Source organism: Pseudophryne corroboree, chromosome 1, assembly GCF_028390025.1.
Source record: "Pseudophryne corroboree isolate aPseCor3 chromosome 1, aPseCor3.hap2, whole genome shotgun sequence".
NCBI lineage: Eukaryota > Metazoa > Chordata > Amphibia > Anura > Myobatrachidae > Pseudophryne > Pseudophryne corroboree.
The window spans coordinates 879,710,482-879,724,146 of record NC_086444.1 but is presented as its reverse complement, the minus strand read 5'-3'; the positions used below and the strand labels follow the sequence as shown (position 1 = coordinate 879,724,146).

At 44.0% G+C, this 13,665-nt stretch overlaps 1 protein-coding gene across 2 annotated transcripts in view; it reads right to left on the bottom strand.

Annotated features, from left to right (window-relative positions):
- Window positions 1-6,854, bottom strand: part of ADAMTS3 (ADAM metallopeptidase with thrombospondin type 1 motif 3) — a 375,923-nt gene extending 369,069 nt beyond the window's left edge. For both annotated transcript variants that reach the window (XM_063920099.1, XM_063920100.1), the window contains exons 1-2: window positions 6,075-6,854; window positions 4,695-4,722 (exon numbers count right to left, since the gene is read on the bottom strand). In XM_063920099.1, coding sequence (XP_063776169.1) covers window positions 4,695-4,722; window positions 6,075-6,143 — 97 coding nt within the window. In that variant the 5' untranslated portion in view covers window positions 6,144-6,854. The remainder of the gene's footprint in view (window positions 1-4,694; window positions 4,723-6,074) is intronic.
- Between the last annotated feature and the right edge of the window lie 6,811 nt (window positions 6,855-13,665).

The window sequence follows — 13,665 nt, the reverse complement described above, 5'->3', positions numbered from 1 at the left end:
AGTGTCATCTGCTGATGTGACTGTTTATTTACCCTGTACTTGTCCTATACTGTCATCAACTGTAAGTTGCTGTTTTCCTGTTTGATTATTTGTTTATGTACTCTGTAATTCAGTGGCGCACCCAGGGGGGGTTTCCGAGCACCCAGAAACCCCCCTCCACTAAAAAAAAAAAAAAATTTTTTTTTTTTTTTTTTTTTTTTTAGCTGCATGAGTATTATTAATGGCTGTCTAGAGTCCTCTGCAGCCTGCTGTCTTCCTGGTGGCACTTGTAAGTGCAATAAAAGTTTACTTTATTTTAATTATAGTACATATATATCCATGTGCATACATATATACACATGTATATACATACATACATATATATATACATACACACACACATATGATAAATATATACATGTGTGTGTGTGTGTGTGTGTGTGTGTGTGTGTGTGTGTGTGTGTGTGTGTATATATATATATATATGTGTGTGTACTGTATGTGTGTGTACATATATATATATATATATATATATATATATGTATGCATGTTTAATATGCTATGTATATGTGTATATGTATATATATATATATATATATAATGTGTGTGTGTGTGTGTGTAGATATATGTGTATATATATATATATATATACAGACACACCAGTTTTACGGACCCAGCATATACTGGGTCACCTCAGTCCCCACCCCCGTGATTGGCTCCGCCCAGTTCTGGAAACCCCCCCCATGCAAATCCTGCGTTTGCCACTGTAATTGGGCGCTGCGGAACCCTTGTGGAGCCATATAAATGAAGGATAATAATAATAATAACTAGTGAAGTATTTACAAAGCCTTGTCATGAGAATACCATCACTTCCATATGCCTTATGGACTGAGCCTGAGAGGAGTGAGACACAATTAGACGCACAGTGGGAAAGGATTTTTATTAATAAGGTTATAAACCTAATAAACAGAGCCTAATAAACCTAATAAAAAGAATGTTATTTTTCCCACGACTATCTATGTGGAGAAGTATTGACTTGTTAAGAAACTAGCATTTCATCAGTCCAGATAATATGCTAATCCCTTAATGGACAGTGTTCTCACTCTCTAGAGCCAGCCCCTGCTGTACGTCAGCAGTGGCCGGAAATACAGTGAGGGAGGAGGGTGGCACAATGGGAAAATTATTCAGGACCCATTCAGTGACTAGCAAACAGGGATCAATATATAGCAACCCTTTTCTATGGGAAACAAAGAGAAATGTATGCATTATGGTTCTAACAGTTTCTAGTTAGTTAGGAAAAGAAGAAATATCCATGTGAAAGATCCTCTTTAGGAAAAATAAAAGCTCATATATTCTTTTTTTTTGCCAGGCAGCGTAATCTATAGGTATAACTTGGGTACAAGTTATACAGGCAAAAACATAATCAATAAAATTACATACTTGATGCTGATTATCATTGTTTCAAAAATAGTTTCCAGTCCATTAACTTACACAAACCATCTGCACTGAAAGTTTCATGCAGAACACAAAAAGTGACACTGTTAGATACACAAATTTCCAGGGACTGTGCCTGGAAATCTGAGACAGTTGGAAACTATGATACAGTCATATGTAATTCTGCACAAAACACTTTATTTGCATGCATTAATATTAAAGGATATGTTATATTAACTGAACTGCTCTGAAAAATGGAAGCCTGCCTGTGAAATATCACCCTGTGGTATGTTTGCAATAATGCATTTCTTAAGTATACAGTAGGAGTACTTCTATTTTATTCAGCCTCTTTGGTAAAGAACAAAATACCAAGTGCCTTTAAAACATAGCTTATCTAGCTAAACAGCTCTCTAATCTTATCTATATACACTTACATACTGCTTATACTGAGTTATTTATGTACTCATGGATTGTTTCTAAAACTGCTGAAAAGAGTATTCTAAGATACCACACTTGGCAGCTACATTAACAAACGATAAATGGGATTCAGGACAAATAACTGTCGTTTACTTTTTGTTTTTTTCATATGTCCTTTTCTGTCTAGTTTCCAATGAATACCCACCAGTTAGTACTGTGGTGGCAGTAATTACATTTAGGGTATTACCATATCCAAGAATAATGTTGGCTGGAGAGAAATTTACTATAGGAATATCATCTAGACCAGCCTGCAATAAACACAGCCATATAAAAATAGAATGATATTTATGCAGTCTCTCTCTGTTGTATATTTATAGGGGGAAAAAGCTAAGGATCATTGCTAGCCTAATTAGATGCTATTGCATAGAGCAAAAATAATTGCTCTGCAACAATAAGTTCAGCAATTATTGAATTACTAATACAATTTTGAAAAACAATGGTTACTTTTTATAATACTCCCTCTGGCTATGTGACTGCCCATAGTCTTAATCAGGGCTGGCTCCAGGCCTTCTAGCACCCTGAGCGAGAAATTTTGAAGTGCCCCCTGTCTCCCTAATGCGCACGCAGAAGTCACGCGCGCTCCTGGGAAAGTGGGTGTGACCTTGCAACTTTATATTATCAAACTATAAATATATTTTCATCACACACCCCTCTACACACACACACACACACACAATTAGCAGCCTTACACATAATGGCCCTCATTCCGAGTTGTTCGCTCGCTAGCTGCTTTTAGCAGCATTGCACACGCTAAGCCGCCGCCCTCTGGGAGTGTATCTTAGCATAGCAGAATTGCGAACGAAAGATTAGCAGAATTGCGAATAGAAATTTCTTAGCAGTTTCTGAGTAGCTCGAGACTTACTCCTACACTGTGATCAGTTCAGTCAGTTTCGTTCCTGGTTTGACGTCACAAACACACCCAGCGTTCGCCCAGACACTCCCCCGTTTCTCCAGCCACTCCCGCGTTTTTCCCAGAAACGTCAGCTTTTTTCCGCATACTCCCATAAAACGGACAGTTTCCGCCCAGAAACACCCACTTCCTGTCAATCACACTCCGATCACCAGAACGATGAAAAATACTCGTTATGCCGTGAGTAAAATACCTAACTTTTGTGTTAAATAACTAAGCGCATGCGCTCTGCGAACCTTGCGCATGCGCAGTAAGCGACTAATCGCAATATAGCGAAAATCGGCAACGAGCGAACAACTCGGAATGACCCCCAATGCCCACAGTAGTGTTACTTACATATAATGTCCCCAGTATAGTGTCAGATACACATGACCGCAGTAGTGTAGTGCCAGATACACATATGACCCCAATAGTGCAGATACACATATGCCCCCAATAGAGCCAAATACACATTTGCCCCCAATAGAGCCAGATACACATTTGCCCCAAATAGAGCCAGATACACATTTGCCCCAAATAGAGCCAGATACACATATGCTCCCAATAGTGCAGTGCCAGATACACAAATGCCCCAATAGTGCCAGATACCCATATGGCTCCAGTAGTGCAGTGCCAGATACACATTATACCCCCCCAGTGCCAGATACACATTATATGCCCCCACAGTGCCAGATACACATATGCCCCCAGTAGTGCAGTGCCAGACATACATTATATGCCCCCCAGTGCCAGATGCACATTATATGCCCCCACAGTGACAGATACACATTATATGCCCCCACAGTGACAGATACACATTATATGCCCTCCACAGTGCCAGATACACATTATATGCCCCCACAGTGCCATAAACACATTATATGCCCCCACAGTGCCATAAACACATTATATGCCCCCACAGTGCCATAAACACATTATATGCATTTACAGTGCCAGATACACATTATATGCCTTTCACAGTGTCAGATACACATTATATGCTCCCCACAGTGTCAGATACACATTATATGTCCCCCACAGTGCCAGAAATACATTATATGTCCCCACAGTGCCAGATACACATTATATGCCCACAGTGAGAGATACACATTATATGCCCACAGTGCCAAATACACATATGCCCCAGAATTGCTGCTGACTTTGATGTGCCGCGGCCACGGACCTCTCCGACGGCCACAGAGATGAGTATTAACCACCGGTGCACCAGGGGAGGAGGAAACCGCTCCTTCCAGGTCTGTGCCGCACACAGGGGGACCGGGCAAGCCAGCTCCCTGTGTGGAAGGAGGACGGAACCACTGCAGCCCTGAGCGCGCCGCAAACAGGAGGACCAGGCTAACCGGATCCCATTGCGGTGGGCATGGGGGTTGCGCAGTGTGCTGAATGTGGAATGTGGAGGTCTGGGAGCTTCGCTCCCAGCACCTCAGCACTACTTTCAGGCAGAAGGCCATGGCAGCAGGGACAAGCATCCCGAGCTGCAGTGTTACACATTTGAGCAGAGCTGTCGCTTGGGGACTGCAATAGCCGGCACCCAATTTGGCGGTTGAGGCTGTGTTAGAGAACCCACCATCATCACCTCCGGCTCACTCACCGCAATGTCTGTCTGATCCACGGTTCTACCATCTCCAGAGCTGGGCATCTCAAATTTGGTGCCGGTCCATTAGCCAATCAAAGCTTGCGGTATGGCAGCAGTGGCTGCTGATTGGCTGCCGGACTGCGAGCTTTGATTGGCTGATGGCCGGCACCACATTAGAAATGACTAGACGCTCTTAAAAACCAGTGCCCCGTGCAGCCGCTCCAGTCAAACGTGCCTGTAGCCGGCCCTGGTCTTACTAGAATGTATTTGCATTCCTAGCAGATTAAACTACACATGTTCCTTGTGAAATGATGCTCTTACCTATTCGGGTGTTTCCTTCATTGCCAGCCTGAAACAAACAAAAAAAAAAAAAACACAGAACATTAGTTGTGTGGACACTTCACAGTTAAAGCACACTGTATGGCTTGTGCTTGGTAGAAAACCAAAATTGCTCAAGGCATCTTTTAAGTTTATTGGTGGGTTTTCCATAGCTGAATAAACATCTGTGTTACCACCTATAGACCAAGAGCGTTCATAATATGTTTAACATAGATGGATCAACCCAAAAAAATCTTAGCAATGAGTGCACCATTCAATAAATCACTGAGGCTGTGCCAACAAATCCGGTAGCCAAAGGCCCTAATATTAATTAACTATTCCTGTGGGTGCTTCAGGCTCCTGATGGAAAAATCGATCATATGTATCCTATTATTTCAAGAATCATTTTATAACAGTGAAACTAGCTGGAAGCAATGTCAGACACCACTAACTATACTGTGACTAGTTCTGTATATCCAAGTTTAGCAGAACTAAATAATTTGGTTAAACATTAGTGTGATGAGCCAGGCTATGTGTAAATAATATTCTGTTTTACTTTTAATACAGCAGTGAAGTAAAGTAGAAATAAAGGTTTCTCTTAGTTCATAAGTATGTGAAATGGAAGTTGTCAGGTAGGGGGAGCTTTTAGCTAACTGTCAAGTAGGCTATGTAACATCTTAACACTGACACGTGTAGCAACTGCTCCGTTATATTGAAAGAAATATTGTGATTCATATTTTACATCACTTGTAGTTGTGGCAGTCACAACTGTATACTTAAACAAAAAAACACAATGTGTTTGAGATAAAATGGAATTTCAACAGTGAGAACGATATTTAACAGCAGTTGTATCTCACATATATACAGTTGTTGTATCTAATATATATAACTATGTATGTATATACACACACACACACACATATATATATATATATATATACACACACACACATACATTTTGATATATATATATATATATATAGTGTGTGTGCGCGTGCTTATGTATGTATATATATATATATATATATATATATATAAAATTATACTGTACATAAAGATATATACATGTGTATGCACAAATATGTTGAAAGTTTCACCTTCTGACCTTATTTTCGCCACTAGGCACACAGGGGCAGAATTATTAAGTTCGGTGAAGTGATAAAGTGGAAGGTGATAAAGGACCAGCCAATTAGATCTTAACTACTATGTCACAGGCTGGGTTTGAAAAATGACAGTTAGGAGCTGACTGGCTGGTACTTTATCACCTTCCAATTTATCACTTCACCGTGCTTAATAAATCTGCCCCACAGACACTATTTTAGAAAAGTCATAATGATGATAATCCACACAAAGCATAAAACTGATGTTCCTGCAGTTACTTACTTGTTCAGCTGAAGTCTTGCAATCTATCACAGCCAGGGCTACTACAAAGTACAGTGACAGGAGAACCATCACGAGTCCGGGTAACGTCTACAGCTAATCCTCCACAAAATAAAGTCCACAAATATATATTTTTGCTACAGATCCGGCTCAGATTTCCTCAGCAGCACATCTGAGCCTTCTCCCTCACTCCTGTCCTTGTACTACTATACTACGCTTTATAAAGGTCTCCGCTCAGGTCCCTAAGGACCAATCTTTTCTATGAAAAGGAGTTTCAGTGGAAGTGTTGTAGGATACCTCTAACTCACATCTAAGGTAACGTCCTGAGTAGGGGACGAGTCTTGTCAAACAAATATATCTAGTTCTAGTTATTGGAGAAAGCGTGGTCCTTAGTACAAAGGCTTTCCAGTCTTCTTGTTACATTAATAGGTAAGCTGAAGTAGAGCATTACTTGTACTAGCCCTTTAAGTTAGAGGAAAAGGGCAGACAGGGGAAAAATCTTTTTAGCCTGCTTTTTATGTGCTCTACTGTGTATAGTAAAGTCTCTGCCAAGGTTAAATAAGGGAGCATGCAAAAAGTAGTAAGTAATGACAAACTTTCCAGTTAAAGCAGAAAAATATATCTAAATGTACAGGGGCAAAAGAAAGCAAAGCTTGCAGGAGGAAGAGGAGGAGGGAGAGGGAGAGTCAACGTTTGACTATTGCTCAGAGAGAGAGCTGTCTGCTTTCCCCCTGCAGCCTCCCAAAGATCTAATACAGGCCGGACAGACACCACCCCCTGATACGTCATGGCCCCCTCCCCTCCTCGTCCTCCTCCTCTCTGGTCAGGGAACTTGTGCCTCCCGTCCCATTACTGTGGGTGCAAATCAAAAAAATGACTGCAAGGGGCACAGTCTAACATGATGGAGGAAAGGATTGCTACAGGAATCTGCATATTACACCCTGAGGACCTTTAAAGAATCATTAGCCATGACGTTAAATGTCTGAAAGCTGGGATATTATTATTCTGTCAGCATAGATTTCCCTTTATGAATATATAAAATGTGTTCATGAGACTTGCAGTAAGCTTACTGATGAAATCCACCCAGATTCCTGCAAATTACTAGTGGGCTACTACACAAAAAGAGCAATAAAGTGGTGCAAAAATATTTAGCTTTTCTGTACATATGTAATAAATAAATAAAACAGCTGTTCTGCATAATTATATGCATTCTGGCTGTGTAATAGAACTCTCTAGAAAACGGCTAACTTCTGCTACGAACGCAATGCCCCATTAATATCAATGGGAGATGCAGTCTGACCCCTATAAATCTGATCCCTGCGAGTTACATTTAGTAAACAGTGGGGGTAATTCCAAGTTGATCGCAGCAGGATTTTTTTTTAGCAGTTGGGCAAAACCATGTGCACTGCAGGGGAGGCAGATATAACATGTGCAGAGAGAGTTAGATTTGGGTGTGGTGTGTTCAATCTGCAATCTAATTTGCAGTGTAAAAATAAGATTTTACTTACCGGTAAATCTATTTCTCGTAGTCCGTAATGGATGCTGGGGACTCCGTAAGGACCATGGGTAATAGACGGGCTCCGCAGGAGACAGGGCACTTTAAGAAAGAATTTAGATACTGGTGTGCTCTGGCTCCTCCCTCTCTGTCCCTCCTCCAGACCTCAGTTAAGGAAACTGTGCCCGGAAGAGCTGACAGTACAAGGAAAGGATTTTGAAATCCAGGGTAAGATTCATACCAGTCACACCAATCACACCGTATAACTCGTGATACCTTACCCAGTCAACAGTATGAACAACAACAGAGCATCAGTTCAACCCTGATGCAACTATACATAACCCTTATGTAAGCAATAACTATATACAAGTATTGCAGAAGAAGTCCGCACTTGGGACGGGCGCCCAGCATCCACTACGGACTACGAGAAATAGATTTACCGGTAAGTAAAATCTTATTTTCTCTAACGTCCTAGTGGATGCTGGGGACTCCGTAAGGACCATGGGGATTATACCAAAGCACCCAAACGGGCGGGAGAGTGCGGACGACTCTGCAGCACCGAATGAGCAAACACAAGGTCCTCCTCAGCCAGGGTATCAAACTTGTAGAACTTTGCAAAACTGTTTGAACCTGACCAAGTAGCCGCTCGGCAAAGCTGTAATGCCGAGACCCCTCGGGCAGCCCCCCAAGAAGAGCCCACCTTCATAGTGGAATGGGCCTTAACTGATTTTGGCAGCGGCAATCCAGCCGCAGAATGAGCCTGCTGAATCGTGTTACAGATCCAGCGAGCAATAGTTTGCTTTGAAGCAGGAGCACCAAGCTTGTTGGAAGCATACAGGATAAACAAAGACTCTGTTTTCCTGACCCTAGCCGTTCTGGCTACATAAACCTTCAAAGCCCTGACCACATCAAGCAACTCGGAATCCTCCAAGTCAGTAGTAGCCACAGGCACCACAATAGGTTGGTTTATATGAAAGGATGAAACCACTTTCGGCAGAAATTGTGGACGGGTCCGCAATTCTGCTCTATCCACATGGAAAACCAGATAGGGGCTTTTATGTGACAAAGCCGCCAACTCTGACACACGCCTAGCTGAAGCCAAGGCTAATAGCATGACCACCTTCCAGGTGAGATATTTCAACTCCACCGTTTTGAGTGGTTCAAACCAGTGGGATTTCAGGAAACTCAACACCACGTTTAGATCCCAAGGTGCCACTGGAGGCACAAAAGGGGGCTGAATATGCAGCACTCCCTTTACAAACGTCTGAACGTCAGGTAGAGAAGTCAACTCCTTTTGAAAGAAAATGGATAGGGCCGAAATCTGGACCTTAATGGAACCCAATTTTAGGCCCAAATTCACTCCTGACTGTAGGAAGTGAAGGAAACGGCCCAGCTGGAATTCCTCCGTAGGGGCATTCCTGGCCTCACACCAAGCAACATATTTTCGCCATATACGGTGATAATGTTGAGCTGTCACGTCCTTCCTAGCCTTTATCAGCGTAGGAATGACCTCCTCCGGAATGCCTTTCTCCACTAGGATCCGGCGTTCAACTGCCATGCCGTCAAATGCAGCCGCGGTAAGTCTTGGAACAGACAGGGCCCCTGTTGCAACCAGTCCTGTCTTAGAGGCAGAGGCCACGGTTCCTCTGTGAGCATTTCTTGCAGATCTGGATACCAAGTTCTTCGTGGCCAATCTGGAACAATGAGTATCGTTCTCACTCCTCTTTTTCTTATTATTCTCAGCACCTTGGGTATGAGAGGAAGAGGAGGAAATACATAGACCGACTGGAACACCCACGGTGTCACCAGGGCTTCTACAGCTATCGCCTGAGGGTCTCTTGACCTGGCGCAATACCTCTGTAGTTTTTTGTTGAGGCGGGATGCCATCATGTCCACCTGTGGCAGTTCCCACCGACATGCAGTCTGTCCGAAGATATTCCTGATGAAGTCCCCACTCTCCCGGGTGGAGGTCGTGTCCTGGGATGAACACTGCTGACAGTGCGCTTACGTGATTTTCCGCCCAGCGAAGAATTCTGGTGGCTTCCGGCATTGCTTCCCTGCTCCTTGTGCCGCCTAAGCCTTGTTGGTTTACATTAGCCACTGCGGTGATGGTGTCTGACTGAATCAGAACCGATTGGTCGCGAAGCAGGGTCTCCGCTTGATGTAGGGCGTTGTATACGGCCCTTAGTTCCAGGATGTTGATGTGAAGGCAAGTCTCCTGACTTGACCACAGACCTTGGAAATTTCTTCCTTGTGTGACTGCTCCCCACCCTCGGAGGCTTGCATCCGTGGTCACCAGGACCCAGTCCTGAATGCCGAATCTGCGGCCCTCGAGAAGGTGAGCACTCTGCAGCCACCACAGGAGAGACACCCTGGCCCTGGGGGATAGGGTGATTAACTGATGCATCTGGAGCTAATGGTGTCCAGTAGCCTAAGAAGCAGGACCAAGCTTCAGAGAGTAGGGCTGCTTCTCTCCCCTCTGTCCCACGATGCAGGGAGTCTGTTGCCAGCAGAGCTCCCTGAAAATAAAAACCCTAACAAAATACTTTCTCACAGCAAGCTCAGGAGAGCTCACTGAACAGCACCCAGCTCGTCCGGGCACAGTCTCAAACTGAGGTCTGGAGGAGGGACATAGAGGGAGGAGCCAGAGCACACCAGAATCTAAATTCTTTCTTAAAGTGCCCATGTCTCCTGCGGAGCCCGTCTATTCCCCATGGTCCTTACGGAGTCCCCAGCATCCAGTAGGACGTTAGAGAAAATAAAGCAGCCAGTATTTACCCTGCACAGAAATAAAATAACCCACCCAAATCTAACTCTATCTGCACATGTTATATCTGCCTCCCCTGCAGTGCACATGGTTTTGCCCAACTGCTAAAAAAAATCCTGCTGCGATCAACTTGGAATTACCCCCAGTGAATGGATATATCATGTAAAAACAGAAACTTCCGCAACTTCTTCACTATAGCTCTGTAGATGTATGATCTATCTGTCTATCTATCTATCTATCTATCTATCTATCTATCTATCTATCTATCTATCTATCTATCTATCTATATCCTTGAAGGTTTATTATTGAGCATGCTAAACTTTAATGGGTACACAAGCCACATAAATTCAATATAGTTAAATAAAAGCAAATATTTTGTAACTTAGGGAAGAAACTCATATTTAAAATCTCTTGCAATCAAATTTTAATACATTTATCAGTGCTTTTAAATGCAAGCTTCTTCCTATAAATAATACATTATTTATTTGCAGGTTTATGGATATGCAAACATATGCACTACAGTACTTTGCTATTCTGTTTTGAATCACAGAAATGTCCCTACAAAATACAGGCAAACGTAACATCCTTACATAAAATACTTCTGTACTTTTGTTTTGCTCTTTTACATCTTTATTTTTTTCTTTTGTTTGTATTTTATTTGCAATTGAAGGCAAAAAAGCAGAAAACAGAATAAACAACTCTTAAAATGCGGTAAAAAAAAAAAAAGTAAGACAGATAAACTGAAAACCAGAAAATAAAAAAAATAAAAGAAACACAGTAAATCTGTTTGGTTACATGTGCTTGAAAAATCTAGAATATTCTTAAGAAAAGATGTCCATAAGCTTCTATAGGCAACACATCTATAGATGGCTCTGCTTGGCCTATCGACTTCAAGCTCTGGAAAATTATAGTACACTTTCCAGAGCTTAATTCATGTCAGTAGCGGATCTTGCTACGGGCACACAGGATTTTTGCCCGGGGCGCCGCCTTCCGCAGGGCGCCGCCGCCGTGGCAAGATCCACTACTGGTGGTGCCCCCCGGTGCTGTGCGGTGCTGACTGTGCGGTGCGCGATGAAGTCATCGCGCACCGCACTGCATTGTGGGAGTGGCACATAGACACACGAGGTCATGATTGACCTCTAGTGTCTATGCAGTGCTATGGGAGAGACGTCATGACGTCTCTTCCATAGATCAGAGGAGCGGCGCCGGCGGCCGGACACGGAGTGCAGCAGCGGTTGGAAATTAGGAGCTGGGATTGTAAGTATTAATTTTTTTGTAAGCAGCACAACTCTACTGGGGACAATACTGAGGGCACAAACTAGGGGGCACAACTCTGCTGGGCGCAATACTACTGGGGGCACAAACTAGGGGGCACAACAACTCTACTGGGGGCAATACTACTGGGGGCATAACTGACCACGCCCCTTCATGAAGCCACGCCCCTATTTTTCGCTCGGGGCGCCACAAGGGCTGGATTCGGTCCTGATTCATGTGGACACATCATAGCCACATAGAACTTTGGGCCTAATTCAGACCTGATCGCTCGCTAGCAGTTTTTTGCACTGCTGTGAGCAGATAGTCGCCGCCCATAGGGGAGTGTATATTTGCTCTGCAAGTGTGCGATCGCATGTGCAGCCGAGCGGTACAAAAAAGTTTGTGCAGTTTCTGAGTTGCCCAGAACTTACTCAGCCGCTGCGATCACTTCAGCCTGTCCAGGGCCGGAATTGACGTCAGACACCCGCCCTGCAAACGCTTTGACACGCCTGCGTTTTTCCAAACACTCTCTGAAAACGGTCAGTTGCCACCCACAATCGCTTTCTTCCTGTCAATCTCCTTGCGATCGGCTGTGCGAATGGATTCTTCATACAATCCATTCCCAGCAGCGATCCACTTTGTACCCATACGACACGCCTGCGCATTGCGTTGCATACGCACGTGCAGTTCTGACTTGACCGCAGCGCAGCAAAAAATCCTAGCATGCGATCATGTCTGAATGACCCCCTTTATGGGGTTGACTGTTCCGTAGGTCTACAGCAGATACTGGAGCTATCTGCTGTGGACCTTTTTAATAAATATGGCAGAAAATATGTATTGTAGTAAACCTCTGAAAATGACAGTTTTTGCCTCATTTTTAGTTTTGGCACATCCTTTCTCAGGGCGGTTCTAGACCAAGGGGAGCCCAGGGTGAAAACTGTCCTTTTTGGCACCTGTTACCAAATACGCCTCGCTGCCTGCGCCAAGTGATCATAGACTTGTTTGATCCCACGGGACCTGGTCCATATGGGATGCTCTCTTACCATCAGTAACTGCCTGTTACTGACTTACTGACTCCACCCACAGCGCAGTAGGTGGGTACTTTGCTGCCGCCGCTTGGTTTCTTTGATTGGTACCTTGCTAGAACTGACAAACTGCGGCCACACCTATTAGATGGTGTCAGCTGGTCCCCACCGGTCACTCACCATGGACCAGACCCTGCACGGTAGCTGGCGGGGGGGGGGGGGGGGGGGGGGGGGAGCTTAGAGATGTTGTGCTCAATGACAGCCGGAAAATGAAACAGCACTTTGTAGCAATTCTGCTGGTTGCAGGATATAGATGCACTCATTGTAAAGGCATGATGTGTTTTGCTCGAAATGTCTTTAAAAAGACTCTTCCCCTTTGCAGGTATTGCTTGGGAGGTATATCAGCATACAGACATTCTTGATGTCACAGAACGTATACATACAACCAGGCTTGCAGGCCTCCTTTTATCCTACTCCAACACACAATGCCACAGGGGGTAGTTCCGCCCTGTGGTTTTTACCCAATTGAGTTAAGTGCATGTGCCTGCATGCTTCATGCATGTACACATTTAACATTGTCCCCTATGGACAGTGGAGAGTGGTCACTCCACTGTGCCTAAGTCCACCTGCAGTTAGAGTCACCACCCTGGTGCTGGCACGTATGGAGTGGGGGAAAAGTTCCCTCCAAAACTGAATTGCAGGAATCTGTTAAGGGACCCAGCTCACCATCTCTAGCCTGGACTTAAGTCTCAAAGATGGGCAACCAGAGTCCCAAGGCAGAGTCTCATGGCCACCAAGTGGCTCCCTGAAAACCCTTAGCTGGCTGTGTTGACCAGCCTTCCCTCTACCTTTTCATGTCACTTTCATGGCGGAGGCTGCATAGGAAGACATTCCCTTTGCCTGGCTGGAGGTATAGGGAACCTATCAACCCACAGAGAGCTCCGGATTCCCTTAAGACCACTAGAGATTAAAGTAAGTGCAAAAATATCTATATATCTCAGTTTAAGCATAACGATATGTGGTGCAAGGCATGGCATGGGTGTCTCAATAGGA